Here is a 23151-nt window from a genome sequence, read left to right as displayed (position 1 = left end):
GACATGTTGGCCATTAGCTAACTCCTAAAAAGGCTCAAAATGAGGTCCTAGAGTAGGTTCAGGTTATAGCAACTTTTTCCTCTCTCTGTCTCTTGGTCAAAGAACCTTACTACAAGTCTACCTGGGCAGTGTTAGAAATAGTTATAATACCACTAATAAATTATAACTATTTATTATTATTAACTTGATTAATAAGAAATCATAACATATGTTATTATTGATTATGATTAGTTATTGAATAATAATAAATTATTACTATTTATCATTAACTGTTGAGTAATAATAAATTATGGCTATAAATTAGTACTGTTTATTATTGATTATTATTAATTATTGATTACCAATAATGAATTATTACTTTCAGAGGTAGCATGGTTTAATGAAGGAATATCAAATTCAAATATAAATAGCATCATTGAACCATACAGAAAATACTTCTAGCTGAAAACTGACTTAAAAAACAATTTATTAACATCTTTTTTTTTTCCTGAGGCAATTGGGATTAAGTGACTTGTCCAGAGTCACACAGCTAGGGAGTATTAAGTGTCTGAGGCCAGATTTGAAATCAGGTTCTCCCTGAAGTGCTCTAACCATTGTGCCACCTAGCTGCCCCTATTAACATCTTTATTATTGAGTAATTTCAGTCATTTGGGGTGTTTTTTTTTTAGCAGAGAGACTAGAATTGTTTTCCATTTCCTTCTTCAGCTCATTTTATAGATAAGGAAACTGAGGCAAACAAGATTAAGTGACTTGTCCAAGGTCACCCAGCTAGTAAATATCTGAGGCTCTAGGGTCAGCACTCTTCACTTTTGCCATTAGCTGTCCCTATGTTAACATTAGCCATGCTGTATCGTATTTTTATTTATTTTGTTAAATATTTTCCACTTCCATTTTAATCTAGTTTCCTCACTCTAAGCTATATTGTAGTGTCATTGATGACACTAAGGGAGGATCAGTGTCATCAGCTGTATTTGATACCTCTGCCTTACTGATGATACGCTGGTCTTGAAGTAAAAAAAACAAACAAATAAACAAAAAAAAAAGAAAACCCAAGTTTTTAGTTCTGTTCTTATTAGTTTTGTGATTTGGCTAGGTACTTAACTTTTGTGGCTCAGTTTTTTCATCTGTAAAATGGGGAATAATGTCATCTGTAGTACCTATGTCACAAGGCTGTTGTAGGGCTTGAATAAATCAAAGAATATAAACTTCTTTGCAAACATTTCAGCAATTTACAAATGTCAATGGTATTGTTAGCATAAACTTTTGACGGATATCAAAGGAAGGGAAAAAGGCAAATTGCATATAGAGGCAAGAAAGATCCATGGTCTCTGTATCTTAGAGACTTTGAGGGAATAATTTATGAAAGATTCATAATCAGATTTATCTATATTAGACCCTCTTAGGGGGCACAATGCAGGCAGGAGGCCCGAGTTCAAATTCAGCTTCAGCTATTTCTTAATTGTTTGATCCTGGGCAAACTACTTAACTTGTGCCTCCCTTAGTTTTCTCAGTTGTAAAATGAAGACTTCCAGACTTGTTGTAAGGGTCAGATGAGATATTTGTGAAGTATTTAACACAGTGTCTTGCACATAGTAGTCACTTAATAAATGTGTTTTTTCTACTTCTGCTTAAGTACTTAAAAGTACTTATCCCCTAAAGGGATCAGGATCTCTGATTCAGGGTCTGCTCTTTCTTTCCTCCTTAGCACCCACCATGGAGACAGCATGGCCTGGTGGGTACTGGGTCAGGAATATCCATATGGGTTCAATGCCCAAGTCTGACACATGTTAGCTGTGGGATCTGGGTAGGTCACTGGGGGCACTGGCAGTAAACCCCCAGTATTATGAGTTGCAGAGAAAGCACTAATTTTCCCCAGCTTTGGTGGGGAAATATCCTGATCAAGAAGGTCTTTTGGGGCAACTAGATGGCACAGTGAATAGCACGCCAGTCCTGGAATCAGGAGGACCTGAGTTCAAACACACTTAGACACTTAACATTTAGTAGTGTGTGATCCTGGCCAAGTCAAGTCCAATCGCCTCATAGGAAAAAAAAAAAAAAGCAAGGTCCCTTTGCCAAAGAAATTATAGGTCAAATCCCTATGTCAAATCCCATGAGAAAGCATTTTTTGTCTCTAGCCCCCTAGTTCCACTGTGCCTTCAAGACTTGCTATGATCTCCAAGCTCTGTCTCAGGCTGCTTCAAAGGGTTTTCTCTCTGCAAAGGATTTAGTAACATGTCTGGCATATAAATAATATGCAATAAATATTTGACTGCTGATTGAAAGTCAGTAAATCGTATAACAAACATTTATTAAATACTTATTATGTGCCAGGCACTGTGCTGAAGGTAGAAAGAAAGTCAAAATCATAGTCTCTGCACTAATGGAGCTCAAATCCTAATGGGGAAAGAAAAAAGAAAAAAGTATTTATTAAGCATTTACTGTATATTACCAAGTACTGTGCTAAGTGCTTTATAAATATTACCTTACCTGATTCTCAGGGCAAGTTAGGATGCTGGTATTAAATCCCATTCTAAGGAAATTAAGGCAGTTAGAGCTAAGTAACTTGCCCAGGGTCACCCAGCTAATAAATGTCTGAGGCTGGATTTGAACTCATGTCTAACCTAACTTTGCAGTCCAGTGTTCTATCCACTGCCCCAGTTAGAAAGCTCATGACAGATTAAGATGGAGGAAACAATATGCAGCAGCAGACTGGTGTGGTTTGTAGACATGTGGAGAGTATATAAGTGAAAGAAGACTTGAAAGGTAAGAGGAGACCAGGTTGTAAAAGGTTTTAATTTTTTGTTTGTTTCTTTGCTCTTTGGAAACAATCAAGGTTAAGTGGTCACACTTAACCCAAGGTCACACAGCTAGTAGTGTTTGAGATCAAATTTGAATTCAGGTCCTTCTGATTCCAAGTCAGGAGTGCCACCTAGCCTCTAGTAAAGGGTTTTAAAAACCAAACACAGCATTTTTATGTTGCTACGGCAAATAATAGGGAGTCACTAGTGTTTACTAAGCAGAGGACATGATATTGGCAGACCTAGTGCTTTAGATATTACCTTAGCACCCAAGTGGAGGATAGAATGGAATAAGATAAGATGGAAAGTGATATCAACCAGAAGGCATGAGCAGTTTCCATTTTTGTTATTTTTACTAATTTTAAGGAGCACGAGGAAAAACCACAGAGTTGTGTTCTTTTTCTTATTAGTGATTTGGAACAAATCTTTTTTTTTTGGCAATAATTTCCAATTTTTCTTTTGAAAATGGCTTGTGAACTTTGATCATTTATCTTTTGGGAAATGGTCTTGATTTTAATTATTTCTGCTCACTCACAGATGAGGAAACTGAAGTCCAGATAAATGGCTTATCCAAAGTCACATAGCTAATAATTAGCAGAGCTGTCTGATGCAAAGGCTTTTTGGCAATTGTCTATCTGTCCCTTCTGATTGATGAAGGCCCAGAGGATAGTATGTTTGTAGGGTACAATATAAAAGGCACTAAATTTGGACTCAGAGGATCTGGCTTTGCCGCTTACTATCTAGATAACTTTGGATAAATCATCTGACAAATTGGTATATCAGTTTTCACATCTGTAAAATGAAGGATTTGTATCAAAGCTTCTTAAACTATAGGTCACAACCCTCTGTGGGGTCTAGTAACTGAATGTAGGGGGTGTGAAATTATGATTTATTAACAATAAATGTTTCATTTGTATACCTATTTTATATGCCTAATTTCCAGAGTCAAATGAAAATTCCTTGGGTGAAAAAGAGTCAGGAGGGGAAAAGTTTAAGAAGCCCTATAGATGACCTCTGAGACTCCTTCCAACTCTGAGCACTCTCATTCTGTGGGAGATAGGTCTCCCAAAGGAAGGCACTTGAGGACTAGCTTTGGCCCCAAGATCTCTGCTCAGAGGAAGGGTCCTCCTTGAACATCCCAAGAGGACCAGTTGCAGCTACCCCCAGGGTAAAAAAGGAGGAGAGATTCTGGAGGATACCAAAAAGTCAGGAGGGACAACTGAGGAATATGGAGAAAAGCCCCAGAATTCAGATGAATATCCTATTCCTAAGACTCCCAGATTCAAAGTAGTCATTTCCAGAGTTTCCTTCCCTGAAACACAGCTCTATTAATATCTCCACCAGGGTGAAGGACAATGCCTAAAACAAGTGAAGACCACAAAAACATAGAAAGCTCATCCAGAGCAGCCACATTTGTTCTCCTTCCCTCCAGAGAGAAAGATAACTCAATATCCCCGAGAACAGATCCCTTGAATATTTTTTGTCTTCCCAGACACATGGAGGTATAGTGGGGAGCACTTCTGGAGTGAGAAGGCCTGGCTTTGAGTAGTTCTTACTCTGCCACTAACAATAGGTGACCTTGAGTAAGGTCACACAGTCAAAATTTGAACCCAGGTCTTCCTTCCCATTATACCAAAATGCCTCTCTGGAGAATTATGATCTGCATGGATATGGAGTCCCCACACTGGGAATTCTTGCAGCTGAAATAACTATAGTTTCTTAGCATTATCTGAGTATTATTTTCAATCCATGGACTAATAACGTTGATGACATAATTCCTCTTTCACTGTTTTGCTTTAGGATCTTCTGTCTGTTTTTGGTGGAAAAGTTAGGGAGGTGTGGTCTGGCTTCTTCCACTACACAGGGAGCTCCTTAGTGGTAGTTACTCCCATCCCACCACTTCATCAAATCCAAGAGTCTCTGAAAAGAGAGCCTGTAGAAGCCTGGGCAGCTGTCTTTTCCTTTCACTGGATCCTCTCCATCTTTTATCCTGTCCCACATATACATACAAACACAATCTGTTACCAAGTATAGGATTCGGTACCCAAGGGATGTTCAATGTCAGGGATTAAATGACATAAAAGTGCTTCCTTCTAGCAGGCAGGATTGAAGGTTATACAGGGAGGAAAAAGTTCTACTTTAAGAGTTGTCAGGTATGAGGATAAAAATTGCAGTACTCTTAGACCAAGACTGTCATTAATTCATGTCTGAGAAGGTATAAGTGTAGTCTTGCCTAGAGGCTGGAGAGGGGTAAGTGGAAAGGAAAGGGACCAGGGTGGGGAAGTGGGGGGGGGGAGAGTGGGTGGACAAAATTATCTCCATGGACCATGAAGACATTAAGACTAATTTTTAGGCAGGCAGCTTTTCAATCTGGAAATGTATTTTAAAAGTCTTTCTCTTTGTTGTCCATAAATACAAAGCAGTCTGATCCCCATGGGTCTTTGTTCTGAGCCACTCCTTTCTCTTAGAGTTTCCATGGGTCTGAGATTTTGTCAGAGTTTATATTAAGCACACTGGAAAACACTAGATTCAATCACTCAGCTTCATCCTCCAGCCCAATTCCGAAGGAGGATTGGAATTTGTCAAGCAAAGCATGTGGGGGCGGTGTCCAATCTTCCCCAGGTACAACAGTCCAAGTTCAAGGAGTCCATCTCTGCTGATCAGACCATGGAGCTGGTGCCTTGGAGCCTCTGGAACAGCTGTGGGAGCCAAGAATAATTATTGCAGACAATGGCAAGAGAGGAGATTCAATATCCAGGTTATTATCAAGGCTGGCCTCGAAAGTCAGCTGGAGTGCTAGGCACAGATGGCGAGGGAGCAGAGAGAGATGGAAATCCTGGCTGGATCAAGGCTGTGGCATTCTCTCTATGCCTCCTAAGCACTCAGTCTGTACCAAGTATTATAGAGAAGAGATTGAGTCCCAGGAACTGACTGTAAGATAAACCTAAATTATTCTCTTATGAGGAGCATCTGGGATTGTTTTTAGGTGAATCCATATGGGATTGTGGGCTATAGAATTTCTTACTTCCAGTCACATATGGTAAGCTCCCAAACCATAACTCTTCTCATTGATTGCACCTACTCTATTCTTTCTGTCACTCTACTTAGAGTTTAGTTAAATTATGGATGAGAGAATGAAGTGAATTTTTAAAAAGTCCTCTTTTCTCACCTTGTAATTAGTACCAATTTTTTCTATGATTACTGACCATCTTTCCTTTGTTCTCCACTTTGAACAAGTGCTCTAAACCCTATATTACTCAACATGTGGACATGGGAAAAACCAATTCATAAGTCAGTTCTATCTGCTCAAAGCTAATAGTGTCAGCCCATCTCACTCCTATTACTTCCAAAGCAGCATCCAATGTGGCTCTGCAAGATCTTCTTAGTCTGTCATCAAATCAACTCCTGAAATTACAGCTCTCTCATGAAAGCCTTCTCTGTTTAACTCAGCCCAAAAATTGAGCTCCTATAGTTATTCTCCTTAGTCTCCTTAACTTTCTTAATCTTGATCCATATAAAAGCACAAAATAAAAATAAATTAAATGAATAAATATTTACAAAAATACAAAATACCTAGAATAACAGACTAATAAGCATTACATTTAAACAAACCAATCTAAGAAACAAAAACTGAACAATATATAAATGAATTCCCAAAGGAAAACCAAAAAGGGTCCTGATTAAATTATAAGTGGACTCTACCAAATATTCAAAGGACAATGAACTGTAATTTTAAATAAATAATTTGCAAAAATATGCATAGGAGATCTTACCAAACTCCTTCTATGAGACAATTATGATCCTCACCCTCAAATCAGGAAAGGATAAATCAGAGAAAGAAAATAATTTATATTCTTAATTAATATTAATGCAAAAATATTAGCAAAGAAATTACAATAATATATTTAAAATATTATTCACTATGACCAACTTAGATTTATGCCAGGAATGAAAAGATAGCTCAATATTAGAAAAATAATAAACATAATAGACCACATTAACAGCAAAACTAGTTGAAAATCTCAATGGTATTAATAAATGCTCTTTTAAAAAGTTGTTGACCAATTAGAGTAGTTATTTGTGTTAAAAACACAAAAAGCAGAGGAATAAATGAATTTTTCCTTAATGAGACAAACAATATTTAATAAAAGAGTTAGTAATTGCAACATATTTAACATATATAGGACTGCTTGCCATCTTGGGGGGGGGTGGAGGGAGGGAGGGGAAAAAAAATGAAACATAAGCGAGTGCAAGGGATAATGTTGTAAAAAATTACCCTGCATGGATTCTGTCAATACAAAGTTATTATTAAATAAAATAAAATTTTAAAAAAAAGAGTTAGTATTATTTGTATTGGAAAAACAATGGAAGCCTTTCTAATGAGGACAGAGACAAAGCAGGACTACCTATTGTCGCTGCTATTATATGTTGTAGTTGTAAAAAAAAAAAAAAAAGCAACCTATAGCATTAAGAAAAGGAAAAGAAATTCAGGGAAGAGACACTGGCAAAGAGGAGACAAAAGTCATTTCTGTCTGAAAATCATATGATAAGGGGAAGCTAGTTGGCTCAATGGATAGAACACCAGCCCTGGAGTCAGAGGATGTGAGTTCAAATACAGCCTCAGACATTTAACACTTACTAACTGGGTGAACCTGGACAAGTCACTTAACCCTAATTGCTTCACCAAAGAAAGAAAGAAAGGGGGGGAAAGGAAAAAAATACTATATAGTTAATAAAAAATAAAAAACCAACTTATAACATCAGCAAAGTAGAAGAATATTAAATAAATTCACAAGTCATCAGTATTTCTATTTCTTATATTACTTATACTACTAACAAATATCAGCTGGAAAAGGTAGAAAAAGAAATACATTTAATGTATTAAATACATTAATAAATGGGAATAAAAAACTATAGAACACTGCATAAATAAAGGAAAACAAATAATTGAAGAGATTTTAATTGTTTCTATAATAAAAATAATGTTACTACCTAAATTAAATTATGTGCTAATGCCATGTCATTTAAACAACCAAGTTATTTATAGAACTAGAAAAATATTAAACTCTCTTAGGATCATAGATATTGTACCAAGAGACTATCTGATCCAGTACCAACATTTTACAGATAAGAAAATTGAAATTCATGGGGGTTAAATGACTTGCTCAAAATCATAAATGTAGCGAGTGTCAGAGGTTAAATTTGAATATGGGACCAATGACTCCAACCAGGGATCTTTTCTATCATGTTCATCTTCCCTCCCTCCTCCTCTTCCTCTTCCTCCTTCTCTTTTTCTTCATTTTCCTCCTCCTCCTCTTTCTCTTCATTCTTCTTCTTCTTCTTCTTCTTCTTCTTCTTCTTCTTCTTCTTCTTCTCCTTCTCCTTCTCCTTCTTCTTCTTCTTCTCTTCTTCTTCTTCTTCTTTCTTCTTCTTCTTCTTCTCCTCCTTCTTCTCCTTCTCCTTCTCCTTCTTCTTCTTCTTCTTCTCCTTCTCCTTCTTCTTCTTCTTTCTTCTTCTTTTTCTTCTTCTTCTCTTCTTCTTCTTCTTCTTCTTCTTCTTCTTCTTCTTTCTTCTTCTTCTTCTTCTTCTCCTTCTCCTTCTCCTTCTCCTTCCCCTCCTCCTCCTCCTCCTCTTTTTCCTCCTCCTCTTTCTTCTTCTTCCTCTTCCTCTTTCTCTTCTCTCTTTCCCTCCCACCCCCTTTCTCTTTCTTCTTCTCCTTCCTGTAAAGTCAATAGAGCATTATGAGAACTGGAGAAGATAGGTTCTGGAACCAGAAAGCCTGTGGTGAGGTAGAAACACCATTTGTTTTGAAATCAGAGGACCTGGAGTTCAGTCTTAGCTCTCCATTTTGCTACCTGCATTTTACTCTACTGACCCCTCTAAGCCTTAGCTTTCTCATCTGTAAAAGGAGAGCAGACTAGATGATTCCAAAGGTCCTCTCCAACCTTACACTCTGTATATTCATAGTTCTTGTTCTGCTACTTACTATCTGGATGACCTTTGGCTAGTCAATTATCTTTTCTGGACCTATTTCTCTGCAAATAACCATACCTACTCTTGTATGTCAATAAGATAATATGGTTAACAATCTGTGGAGTGTCAATTTTAAGATTTCCTTCCTTTCTCTTCTTTAATGGCCTCTACTTCTGTCCTGCCATCAAGTCTCCCTGCCTTCATAAAGATCCTAATTTCATCTCTTTCATGAGGCTATCCTTGACTGATTGGAAGAAATAGAATGACATTCCTGATGCTACCCTAGAGAGAAGTGAAATTCCCAAGATGCACTTTGCACCAGCCACTGTCACACAAAAAGAGTTAGGAAGTGCTTTATTTATGTTTATGATTCCATCGGCCCCAACATCACTGAAGTGACAACTCCCAGAAAGAAGGGTTACTTCAATGAACAGTCTAACACTGCATGTATTTTAAATCTAATTGGTTTCTGGGTGTTAAGGGAAGTAATCCCAGACCCTGGGAGCAAGGATAGAAGTAGAAGGAGGTGGAACAGGAAAGAGAAGAGCTTCTTTTCTTTTCCAACCATTTAACTATGTGACTTACCGAACTGAGAAATGGGATACTAGAAGCTAGGAATCCAAAAGCAACTGGGAAAAAACCCCTGAAAAATAAGAGAGAAGGGTTAATGACAATATAAAAGGATATGGGCCAAGAGTGGAGAAAGCCATAATAGAATGGAAAAGCATTAGATTTGGAGACTTAAAGAGTTGGATTCACACTCAAGTTGTATTTCTTCCCACCTATAAAGTAACTTGATATCTCTGACTCCTTGTCCCCTTGTGTAAAAATGAATGTATGCTGGCAATGATTATTCTACAGAACAAATAACGAAACATTCTCAATCCTCCTGGCAGAAAGGCAAAGGGCTGTTATGACAAGAGATTAAATAGTTTGGGGACTGGGCATTGTGGAGGGTATTTTTGCTCATCTTTTTTATTACAAGGGAGAGTATAAATCTGGTGGTAATGGCAGTGGTGATGATAGTGGTGGTGGATGGTGGTGATGATGGTAGTGGTGAAGGTTGTCTATAGGTACTTCCCTGAAGAAAAGACACTGAATCAGGACTGGATGTTGCATCTCAGAAGGGATGTGTGTAGTATCCAGATATTGGACTAGCTTGGGTATCCATTAAGATTTACAGCTAGAAAGGGTCTCAGCATATCTCAGCATATCACTAGCTCAGAGATTGAAGGTCATAGACTGTAATTTAGAGCTGGCAGAGATCTTCAGAGCCACTAGTCTTCCTTTTCCAAACAAACAAGGAGAGGGGGCTTTGAGGGGTTAAATGATTTGCCCAGGGCCTCTCAGCAGCAGAGAGGGCTAGACCTTGGGTTCTCTCACTCCAAACCCAGGGCTTTCTCCTTTATATTCTGCATTCCACAGAACCCCAAACTCAGACTGCAGCAGACACACTGGTTCCCATGGAAACTTAATCCAAGGAAAAAAGAGAAAGTAGAAAGTCCATTGCTCCAAACTCCACTCCCTGGGGTCTGGTGGCTTGGCATATGAGATCCAGTGCTTTCATTTTCAACATTAGTCAGGAAGCCAAAGATCGATCTAGAAATTCACAGTCCCATCTCAGCTGGGGTCACCCAACTTCTGGTGACTTTCCCTACCGTATCCCTTCTACCTCCTCACTCAAACCTTCTTTCTGTTCCAGGTAGACTACTTTCTCCCTGTCCTGTAATTCTTAGATATCAAAAACTGCTGCTTTGGGGACTGTTGGTCACTTAAACTCTCCCAGCCTGTTTTCTTATGTGTAAGATGAAGGGGTGGAAGTTAGAGAAATTCTAAGATCCCTTGCAGCTCAAAATTTATAGATTTTGAAGGGGTGGAAGTTAGAGAAATTCTAAGATCCCTTGCAGCTCAAAATTTATAGATTTTATGAAGGATAGAAGTCCAATTCACTGATCTATTTTATGGAGATTCTTCATTCTTCCTTTTTCAGGAAAAAAAATCAATATATTTGCCCTCCTTGTATCCTACAACACCTTTTCTCTTCCCCAAGATTTTTCCAAGATTGCTGGCTGAAGCTTAGCAATCATATGGTCTTTTTAAATTTTTCTTTTTTTTCTTTTTTATCATCTGTGCTTATGGTTCGCCTGAGCCAGATGGATGACTAGAGTTTCCTAAATGTCAACTAGTCATCAACTCATTTATCCCGGGATTCCATTCCTACTGGCCATTTTTGTACTATCTTGCCCAGACCAAAGAGGATTCTCACTGGCAGAGGAAATAGTGGAAAAACAAATAGTTTAGCTTTCTTATCATCAGCCATAATCATTATGCTATTCACTATAAGAAGTGGTTCTATCTCTTTTTTTCCTCCACAATTCTGTTTATTTTGTATAAGGTTTAATTTCTTAGTCATGAGTCCTATTCTTCTAAGTCTCACTGATAACCACGAGTTTAAATGTCTGTCCATGTCCTAGGCTCTCTATGAGTAACTAAGTGGCACGGTAGATAGAGAGCTGGGCCTAGAATCAGAAAAACTAATTGTGTGACCCTGGGCAAGTCATTTAATCTCAGTTTCCTCATCTGTAAAATGAACTAGAGAAAATGTCAAACCATTCCAGTATCTTTGTTAAAAAAAAAAACCCACCTCAAAACCCAAATGAAATTATGAGGAGTTGGACCCAACTGAACACCTAGAGTCTCAAGTTTACTCCATTTATTATTCCATACTTTGTACATTTATACATAGACACCTAAGGTCATAGGTTTTACTGATATCTCTCTTAAAAATTGTATCCCATAATTTGGAACTCAAAAATTAAAAAATAAAACAAATGTCAAAATGTTTCTGTTTATGTATAATTGAGAAAAATAAAATTAAATGTAAAAATTTTATTTCCTACTACATTGTCCTGCTCTTCTGTTTTCTTCCAATGTTGTTGCTATTTTCTAGGTTAGTTAACTGAGCAGATCTTTTCTGGGCAGTATTAGCCTTTCCTCCCTTTTTCTGCATAAAGCTCTCTTGATCAGATTTGAAAAATTCTTAGTGAATGTTTTTAATTGTCAGATGCATGCCATTCCATACAAAACCCCAAAATTTCTATGTCTTAAATATTGATCCAGAAATGCAGATCCCATTCTCTGACACTGTCTTTTTAGTCCAATCTGTGATTCCCTTTCAAAACTGCTTTTTTTTTCTTTTGGAGTTCTTTCCTCTCTACCCTACTCTTTTTTTTTTTTGAGGGGGGGGTCAAGGACTTAGCGATGCTTTCTGGGTTGCCTCTGGTGATCCATGTGACCCTGAATCAATCATCAGATTTATTTGGAAAGCCTCAGAAGGTTCCTGTGTCATGTTCTGAATATGTTCTAGAGAAACAGCAGACTCCCTATCTATTTTCATGTTGTCTCCTCTTGAAGGATAGGAGAATCCTCATGTTTTTAATGTGATACTAGGCTCCCACTGGATGCCTGTATTACTGATGGTTTGAATGAGCAACTACATTGTAGTAGGAGTAAGAAGACCTGGAATCTAGTTCTGTCTCTGCCTCTACCTGTGTATGTGACTATTAAACAACCCACTTCATCTCTCTGAGCCTCAGTTCTCAGAGCTATAAAATGGACATCATAATCCTGCCTTGCTTATCTCATAGGGCTAATACTGGTAAGAACTATTATTTTGATAGTACTTTAAAGTTTGCAAAGGAGTATACATATATGGTATCATTTGATGCTTTTAAAAACTTCATAGGGTTGTTATATAAAATAAAGGTTTATTATTCTTGTCTTACAGTCAAAGAAACTGAGGCCAAGGGTTGTCATGGTTCAATTATTATTTTTATGCTATTGATTCCAGATCTGTAAATCCAGCCCTAGTATTTTTCCTGAGCTCTAGCCTCACATCAAATGCCTTTAGAACACCTCAAACTCAACACATCCAAATTAGAACCCAATCTTCCCTCTTCTAAATGTCCCTGTTACTTTTGAGGGCACCATCACCCTCCCTCAGACTCACTATTTAAATACCACTTTTTTGCTCATCTCATATATCAGTGATTCACCTAGTATTAAGTGCTTACTATGTATACTGTGCTAAGTTCTGAGAAGGCAAAAAAGGGCAAAAAAAGGCCATTTTCAATGGCCTCATATTCTAATGGGAGAGACACCATGTAAAATTTTTTACATCTAAGATAAATACTGTGTAATTAGAAGGTAATTTCAGAGGAAAAATGATGAGAGGAACTGGGAAAGAATACCCCTGGAAGATGGGACTTGAACTTAGTCTTGAAGAAGCTCAGGAAGGTCAGGAGGTAGAGATGAAGACATGGGAGACAGGAAGGAGAAATGTCCAAAGTTGGGAGGTGGAGGGTCTTGTGCAAGAAATGGCAAGGAGGTGGGTGTTGTTAGATCATGGAGGGGAATAAGGAGTAAGAACACTGGAAAGATAGGAAGAAAGCAGATTGTGAAGGACTTTAGAAGCCAGAGGGAGGATTTTATAATTGATCCAGGTGGTGCTAGGGAGCCAGGGTATGAAGCATTCAATAAATGCATGTTGACTGACTGACTCAAAATTTAGCACTCTAAACAAAGCACTAGGTCCCCTAGTTTTGGTATTATCAGATGAAAAATTGGGCAAAAATACTCCTTAGTCAAAAATACAAGATACAAGATACTATAGGTTGATTAACTGATTGAAATGGGGCTTGTTCTTCTACAATTTTGTTGTTCAGTTACATCCAACTCTTCATGATCTCATTTGAGGTTTTCTTAGCAAAGATGCTGGAGTGGTTTGCCATTTCCTTCTCCAGCTCATTTGCCTGGTGAAGATCTTAGCTTGAAAAAACCAAGGTCTCCCATGTCATCCAGAGCCAAGATCTCCAGTCATCTTGATCTATACCTGGCCACTGGACCCAGATGGCTCTGGAGAGAAAGTGAGACAGGTGACCTTGTACAGTTTCCCTCACCTAAATCCAATTCACTTGCATGTCCTAGCATCACCTCCCTGATGTCACGGTTCTTTTAGAGAACAAAGGGCAAATAAAAACAACAGATGAAGAAAGTGAAGCAAACAGGTAAAGTCCAGGGTGACATAACTAATAAGTGTCCGAGGCCAGATTTGAACTCCATTCTTCCTGCATTCTCGCTAACTCTACTTTTTATAGTGGTAGTTGCTTTGTGATTCTCAGTCTAAGTCTAAAAGAGACAGATGAAGACACAGAGAAACACAGGGTCAGAGACATAGAGACAGAGACAGAGAAGATGAGGCTTCAGTTATCATCCCTATCTCCTCTGCACCAGAAATTTGGATTCCATACCAGGAAAAGCCCCAGACTCTGAGAAGTGTGAATGTTTATTTTCCCAAGTCATCATCTTCCTGGCCACTAACTCCAAACCATGGCAGGCACATATTGGCAGGCATATATATGTAGCTACATTTTTTCTTTTTTAGATCCCCTTTATCTGGGGTCTAGACACACTAGAATTAGCTTCTTGAGGACAGGGGCTATCTTGTTTGTATTTGGAATAAAGTGAGCACTTAATAAATACTGTCATCACCTATCACTTTCTCTGTGTATGTTTGCCTGCCTTCTGTCTCTATGACTTTCACCCTCCATCTCTCTGTCTCTGTCTCTCTTTGTCTCTGTCGCTCTGTTTCTGCCTCTATGTGTCTCTGTCTAAATCATTTTCTGTCTCTGTCTCTGTCTCTGTCTTTGTGTCTCTGTCTGTGTCTTTCTGTCTCTGTCTCAAACTCTCTTTGTCTCTGCCTCCCTCTCCTCTCCAATTCTTGCCAGGAAAAGTCCACTCACCTGAAAAGGTTGATAAAGCCATAAGTCTCCAGGGCCATCCCCAAAAGAGGCCAGCGCATGAGGACAATTATCACACCCCCGAGGAAGAAACTTGTCCCCTTCAGTTTATGCCTTTGGAAGAAAAATCCAAAAGTCCTTCTCAAACCAATGATGAAGGAGAGACCACATAGGAATAATATCTGTGGAGAAGAGAGAAAAGATTCATGGAGTGGGGATGTAGAACAGATCACTGACGACTGAGTCGTGACTTAGGGATTGTATATCAGGATTTTTTTTTGTCTTCTTAGGGGCAGAGGGAGAAAATACTGGAAAGACTGAAACAGGCATGTGGTAAAGTCCTAAAAATCTATAGGAAGAGGAAAAACCTTAGTTGGACTGGACTAGATGGGAGGGAAAGACCTTTTTTGCATCAGGGAAATGTACAAGATAACCTTTGAAGGGTTAATTTTTAATAATGTATTATATATATTATATATGTCATATAATACACATTATATTATATATTATATATGTCATATAATATTATATATATTTGTTCTTCCTAATTCTTCCTAAATTTTCGCAGATAAAATTTAATTGCTCATTACATGTTCCCTAGGAAACAGGTGGAGATGTTTCTACTCATTTTATAAAGAAGACGGTTGAAATTCAGAAAAATTAAATAATTTTGCCAAAGATCACCTAGCAAGCAAATAACTGAACTGGGTTGGAAAGCCAGGTCAGACTTTTGGTAGAAGGGAAAGCACCTTGGAAGAATGAATAAATGGTTGAACTTGCAGTCAAAAAGATGTAATGGGTGTCAGATTCCATTCTGTATGATTAATAATCAAGTCATTTAATCTCTCTGTTTTAGTTTCCCTATCTTTAAAATACCTAATGATTCCCACAATATCTGCCTCCTAGGATTATTGTATGACTCAAATTAAGTAATGCATAGTTCCTCTATAGTGTTGCCTTTTTTATATAGAAGAATATGATACAGAAAAGAGCAGGAAAAACTATCGTGCAAAGAAAAAGATTTAAATCAATTGGTAAAAGGTGGAGAATTGCTTCTGTCATAAATGATAATTTAGATGCCTAAAAGGAAGAGGAAATTAACATTACTTTAATTAGTTTTAAAATGTCAAATGTGAATAAACAGTTTTCAGATGAAATTTAAGCAGTTTTGGACCCAAAATAAACTGTGAGTAAATATGAAAATTTAAACACCTTGTAAAAGATATAAGATAATGATTCATTTGCATTTATTTAGTATGATGTTTTAAAGAATCAGAGAAAGGGCTTTTCTTATTAAAAACTTATAAAAAAATTTGGATTTTTTCAGTTTTGTGTTCAAGAACACACAATAAGATGGAAGACTATTAGATCGTTTGAGTTGCATTATAAACCCTCAATCATTTAAATACAATGGATTTAAGACTTTAAAAGGGTAAAACTTTAAAAAATGAGAAATTATATAAAACACTTTAGCTACTTGGTGTATAACTAAATAAACTATACACACACACACACACACATATAACTAAATAAGCTACTGTTTTCATAGTAGACATTTGATGAGTTCTTACTTTTAAAATGAAAAATGAATTAGAATACAAGAAAGCTGTAGTTTATACTACTGAAAGATAAAAGAGATAAGATCTAGATGACTGTAGCTAATGGTGGGGGGGGGGGGGGAGATAGGCAAGTGAGGATTGAAGAAAAAGTTAGATTAAAAGAAGTTCTGTTGTAGCAATGTATGGAGCAGAGTAAGTCAGCCGTCAGGTGACAGAAAGCTTCAACTACATAATTCTTGATTGCTTGAAGAGAAACTCAACTTCTGTGGACAAAAGGGTCTTTAACATGCTCTAGAACTTCAGAGGGGTGCAGCCTCTCATAAACCCCTGATTTCCTTTGCTGAAGCCATCTGGTTTAAGAGAGGAGCAGAAAGAAAAAAAGAGGCTTTGGAAGTGCAAAAATCCCAGAGGTGTTAGGACTTAATTGGACTATGCAAAATTCTGATGAGTGAAAAGCTGGTTAGGTTGGTTAGCCTTGCCGAGGCAAACAACATCAACATCATCTATTTGCTGTGAGTTCTTTTCTCATTGGATTATGTAGCATCCTAATGGATGAATAACCGGCTATACTGGGCTGGATAGTTCAAAGTTAGCTAGCTGATGAGTTTTGCAATTCTCTGTCTTAAATAAAAAGCTACTTCAGAGGAAAAACTGTCCAAATTAAGCGGTAACACTTTCTCAACATCTTTTTAAGGTGATTCTAATTTTAAAGGGCTTGTTTTGGTTCAAAATAAGAGATGAGGGCCAGCAGAACAAGCAATTATCACAGTAATCCTGATTATCCAAGGAATGGGTTTTCCCCCCTTCATGTATTTATTTCCCTGCCACATTGCTCTAAATGTATATACCCAATCTTTTCCACAGACACTGAGCACATTTGTGAGATAATGTGAGCCAGGTTCATGGGTAAGTTGTGATATATTTTATTCTTCATGCATTAGGTTTAACATTTTATTACCTGTGGTGCCATTATTATTTCCTTGTCTTATTGCTAAGTAAATGGTTATTTTTTTTTAGAGCTAAGTGTCATTATTGTGAGCCTCAAAACAGGCTCAAACGATAAAGTCATGGACACAAGGAGAGTATTTATTAATCCTTAACAGGGGCACTGAGAGAATTGGAATGTAAATGCAAACTGATGGGACTTTTCAGAAAGCCTAGACCTACCAGTGTTAGAGCAGGTAGAAGTGTTGACATCAACACAGAGAGTGAGAAAATATCAGTCCACAAGACAAGTCAGAGGTATGAGGCTCTAGATAAATGGGTGGATGGAGAGAGATCCCATGAATATCCATGGGTAAAGCATTTTGAAAACTTTAATATAAATTAAAGTTTAGTTCTTATTATTAATAAATACAAAACATGAATAAATGTAAAATAATGTAGTGGTATTGTGGGGAAAACATAGGTCCTTAATATCAAGGGACCTGACTTCTATTATTGACTCTCACATTTATTAGCTGTGTGACTTTGGATCAATTACTTTTGTCTTTCTGAGTGTCAGTTTTTCATGTGTGAAGAGAAGATAATAAACCTTTCACTATCTATCTCATATTTTTATTGTGAGGAGAATCATCTGTAAATAATTAATCACTATAGACATCTGAGTTGCAGTATTTTTATTAGTGGGGACCATAATGATAGCTGTTTCTAAATAAATATAAATAAATATAAAGAGAGAGAGAGAGAGAGAGAGAGATTAGACCCTCAAAGTGAGTGAAAGTATCAGAGAAGCTGATTTTGATGCCTTTTAAGCATCTTAATAATTACCATTATACTCAGAGTAGTTGCCTCAAGAAGCATCAGGTTCCCCATTCTATTCTATCATGAAGAAACTAGATAGTGTAGTGATAGTGCACTGGACCTGTTCTCAGGATAACTCTGTTCAGATCCAGACTTAAGCACTTTTTAGCTGTGTGCTCCTGGGCGATTCATTCAATGTCTGTCTGCCCCATTTTTCTGGTCTGTAAAATGGAAATAACAGCACCAATCTTCCAGGGATGTTGTGAGGATAAAATTTGTAAGATACTTAGCAAGCCCTAAAGTTTTAAATAAATCTAGCAATTAATATCTTCAGAGGTCTTCAAGTAGAAGTTGGATGACCTCTTGTGGGGGATATTATAGAGGAGAGTTCTTGTTCAGATACAGGTTGGACCAAATTACTCCAACATCCATTCCCATTCTAAAGTCCAATAATTCACTTATTTGTCTATACCACTTACTATCCCTGTCCGTACCACTTTATGGATTCCCATCCTTAGACCCAAAGATTACCAAATTATTTCCTTGGCAGGCTTAGTGGAGGTCAGATCCTCAGGAGACATGTTAAATCAAACATTCATTAAGCACCTACTGTGTGCAAAATCATCATGCTAAGCTCTATGGATGCTTCTCATGATAGTAGCCCATGTCCCCAGTGAATAATAATCCTTAAGACTAATCTGCAGATTCACTATGGTTGATAAGGACTAAGAAGTTGCCAGAGCCACAGAAAAGGTGAATAGTTTGGCCCCAGAAAACACGATCTGGAAATGTTAGAAGGGGAATGCTAAGCCATATTTTATTGACATCCTACCCAACACCATGTCTGCTCAGCATTCTGCCTCAATGAATAAAGATAATCATTTGTATAAAAGTTGGTAAAGTACTTTATCGTCTCTGATTGTGAGGAAGGTACTAAAGATCTACATGCATCAAAAGTAAGGAAATAATGACAAAAAATCCTAAAATTATAATAATAATGAGCACTTATATATTATATTAAAGTTTGCAAAACACATTCCTTAAGTTAACAATTTGATTCTTTCAATAACCTTGTGAGGTAGGTGCTGCTGTTACCCACATCTTACAAAAGAGAAAACTAGGGCATGGAGAGACTAAGTGATATATACTCTAAGTCAAACCCAGGTTTACAATCTAACAGTCATCCAGGGATATGCTAGAAGCCAGCTCTAACCAAGCTGATTATTAAATTTTCAGTGAGCATTTATAGGTGGGAAATAGCCAAAAGCTACAAATTTGGGCTGGATTTATTGTTTTGTTGGCTGTTTAAACTTAAGAAAATGATGGAGAAAATGTTGGGTGCAAATTACATTTTAAAATGTGTTATGGGTACAGGGTTGTTGTTTGGACAGCTGTTTGTTAAACATTTACCAACATACTGCTGGAGCATCCTCAACTCTTCCCACTCTTTCACTTCCTCCATCCTGTCAGTTGCTAGGTTAATTCTTCTTCTTTAACACCTCTTGGATCTTTGCCCTTCTCTCTACTGATACCACACCTAGAACCCAATCTATTGGCAAGCACCTCTGAATTAATCTCCCTGTACTCTCAGGCTGTCTATTCTACAATCTATCTGGCACAGAGCTGCCAAAATCATATTCCTAAACAACAAGAGCAGGGCACTAGGTGGCAGAGTGATAGAGCACTAGCTTTGAAATCAGGAGGACCTGAATTTAAATTTGACCTGATACAGTTACTAACTGTTACTCCAGGCAAGTCACTTAGCCTCGCCTGCCTCCAAAAAAATTTTTTAAAGCACAGAGGGGTTATGTCACTCTATTTCTTACCCCCCCAATTCTAGCTATATTTTATTGCTTCTAGGATTAAAATACACTGAAATACATTGAAAACTCTTTTCAGCATGAGCCCAACCTATATTTCCAGATTGATTTCATTTAATTTCCCTTCACACACTATATATTTCATTCAGACTATTTACTCAGTTTCTCATATTCGACCTTCCATCTCCCACCTGTGCTTTTGCTCAGTCTGTCCTATATTTCTGGAATGCTCTCTCTCATCACTTGCACCTTTTAGAATTTCTTGCTTTCCTTCCAAGGCTTTGCTCAAATGTCATTGTCTTCACAAGGTCTTTTACCCAATATCTTTGTACTTGGTTTTTATCTATGATATATTTGGGGCAGGTAGGTGGTTCAGTGGAGAGTTCTGGTCCTACAATCAGAAAGATTCATCTTGCTGAGTTCAAATCCATCTTCAGATACTTACTAGCTGTGTGACCTTGGGCAAGTCACTTAAACCTATTTGCTTCAGTTTCCTCATCAGTAAAATAAGTTTGAGAAGGAAATGGCAAACCACTCTGGTTTATTTTTCAAGAAAAATCCAAATGGGATCACATAAAGAGCTGGACACAATGGAAAAACAACTAAATAACAAAATGTTATGTTTACTTATCTATTTGAAGGTGTTAATTTCCCCCAGAATGTCTTGCTCTTATAGGGGTATCCTATTTCTAACTCAGTACCTAAAGCATAGAATGTACTGAGTAAGTACTTGATGATTGACTGGTTTGATATCTCTGTCTGTAGCAATAGATTAGTAGAATGTCTTTGGATTTACTCTCTTGGTCCATGAACCCGTACTGGTTCATGGACGGGAATGAGGTAGGCATGGAGAAGACTTGTTGGGAGTATTAGGAAGGGTTGTAGGGAAGGGTGACTTACATTTCCGAAGGCCAGAAGCACAGAGTCAAAGTACAAGAGGATCCCAAAGAGAATGAAGAAAATGCCAAAGCCCATGATACCCATGCCAATCTCTGCAAACAAGAACATAAGCAGATGGGATGGAAGAGGTGGTCAGAACAAATAAAACATCCAATTGCAGGATGACTCCAGGACATGAGGAGCTGAATCACTGTTGCTGCCTCTCTAGACTTTTCCCACACTGGACAAAAGGTACAAGACAGGACATTCCCCCTCCCCTCACAAAAATTACACTCCTTCATCAATTACTTTCTTTACCTCAAAATTAATGCAAGTCTCTAAACCCAGTTGTATGGTGAAAATTGATGGACCATCCTCACCCATGTGATGGGTGGGCTGGGAATGGCTAGAGTGGGAGAGAAGAAGTCCAAGTTCTTTTTCCCAGGGCATAAATATACATATATACATAGTTATTTATATTTATGTGCAGCCATTTTTATTTATACAGTTATTTTTATTTAGATATAGTTATTATATTTAGATAGTTACATATATATGGTTACATGTAGTTATATTTATATATAGTTACATACAATTATTTATGTTTACATATATTTTATTTATATATATTTTTATTTATACATAGTTTTTTATATTTATATGTAGTTACATAGTTATTTACTTTTATATATTTGTTTGCTACATGAGCAAAGCAGAATTAAATTAGCCCAAAAGAAATGTGAAATGAGCAAAATTAGAGAAGCTAGCACAAATGTTCATATGGACTATTTGTGGGCTACCTGTGGCAGAGTACTCTAAGTTCATATTAGTCTGATCAGCCACATCGAACACATTCTAACATAGTGATGTCATTTTGGTCCTCTTTAAGAATAAGAAACAATAACCAATCATTCCTTTAATAATTGTCTAGAACCCTGCCTAGCCCTTGCCCTAGCTTTGAAAAGCAGGTTTTCCTACCAGTGGGCTAATCCCCATTGTATTTCTGTGGATACCCAGTCACACTCTGGTTCAGCTGAATCTCAGGGGGTAAGGAGTTAAGATAATACCAACCATGTCCACACAGTCACAGTTCTTAGACTTATAAACCTTTCATTGACTGCTGCTCTTCAAAAAAAGTCAGGGATAGGGGGAGATCCTAAGTGGGAGATGCCAGAAGGGTTTTCAGGATGGGCTAGATACTTATTAGTGTTTGTTGGGGGAAATGGGAAGACCTCAGGCTAATTAATCTACTTTAGACTTGTTGGTCCTCCTCTTGTCTCAGAGGTCCCCTAGTTGTGAAGATTCTGAATGATAAAGCGGGAAGACTCAATCTATGTAATACCCAGGAATGTGTTGTATTGAAACCACACCAGCTCCTAATGCCTTCCTACTTTGGATTACATTCATCTACTCCAAGGGTTCTTAATCAGAGGGCCATGAACTTTTTTTTAATTTTTCACAAAGGATTAAGGATGCCTCTCTATATATCTTGACTGTTCATGCCACTGACCTGTTAACTACCCACATGAGACTGTGAGCTTCTTGGGGAAAGAACTGGTTTTGTTTTTCTTTGTATCTCCAATGCTTCACACTGTGTCTGACATACAATAAGCACTTAATAAATGTTGTTGCCAGATTGATTGACTCTGTTCAGCATTTTATCCACTACACTGTGTTGCAGCTAGTGGTATAGTGGATAAAGCGCTGGGGCAGGTCTTTCTGACTGAATGACTCCAAAAACTCAAAGTTACTAGCTGTATGACCCTGTGCACTTCATTTAACCACATTTATCTTAATCCGCTGAAGAAGGACTCAATCCAGCATCTTTGCCAAGAAAACCCCATGGACAATATGGATGTGCTATGGTCCATGAGGTCCTGAAACACGACTGAATAATAAAATGCTGCCTCTCTGATAATATATTTAAACAGGTGATTAATATATTCCACATTCATCTCTGCCCTATACTAGTGTCCCATTTCCCAGTCTCCTTTCCACCAGGCATTCAAGAATGAGCTTTGATCTGTTCCCTTGATGCCAGCCTAGGGATTTCTGGGGGCATCAGTCTAAACCAAGGGATGCATGTGCAGGACCCCTTCCTTTTGAAGGCACAAATGCCACGCCCAGCCTGGGTCCATCAAAGCCTCTCATATTGCCAACATATCAGCCTCTTGCCTCTCAGCTCCAGAGGTCAGTAACATTTCCTTGCCTCCACCCCAGCCCTGTCCCTGGGGGTGGAGGGTTTCAGCTTCTGCTCATGAATCCAAAGTTTCTCTCCCCAGGCCCCACCTCCCCTTTCCCCTGTTCCTTACTCACTCTGCCATTCTGACACGGAGATCATGGCTGCAGCCTATGAGAGAAGCTCTTGGAGATGGTCGCCCTGGGGAGCCAGTGGGTGGTATGAAGCCTAGAGCTGCCTACACATGCTGTTGGGAGAGTGAACCTTGGCAAGGTTGTGAAATCCCTTCCTGGACAAATCATTAACTCCCAATCTTGGAGAAGGCCACTTAAAGACACAGTCTCTTTCCTCCAGCCTCTTCTCAAAGAGTCCCTTCCACTAATGACCCCACTTCCACCATAA

General features: G+C 37.9%; 1 protein-coding gene across 1 annotated transcript; it reads right to left on the bottom strand.

Annotated features, from left to right (window-relative positions):
* Window positions 1–5144: 5144 nt before the first annotated feature.
* GOLT1A (golgi transport 1A) lies at window positions 5145–22993 on the bottom strand. The gene is made up of 5 exons (XM_051998563.1): window positions 22887–22993; window positions 20592–20683; window positions 14573–14751; window positions 9357–9414; window positions 5145–5497 (listed from the first exon to the last, which is right to left on the bottom strand). Exons 1-5 carry the CDS (start codon window positions 22909–22911, stop codon window positions 5459–5461), a joined length of 393 nt encoding a protein of 130 aa, XP_051854523.1. The 5' UTR covers window positions 22912–22993; the 3' UTR covers window positions 5145–5458.
* Between the last annotated feature and the right edge of the window lie 158 nt (window positions 22994–23151).

This window comes from Antechinus flavipes, chromosome 4, assembly GCF_016432865.1.
Source record: "Antechinus flavipes isolate AdamAnt ecotype Samford, QLD, Australia chromosome 4, AdamAnt_v2, whole genome shotgun sequence".
Lineage (NCBI taxonomy): Eukaryota > Metazoa > Chordata > Mammalia > Dasyuromorphia > Dasyuridae > Antechinus > Antechinus flavipes.
This window is presented reverse-complemented; position numbering and strand designations above follow the sequence as displayed.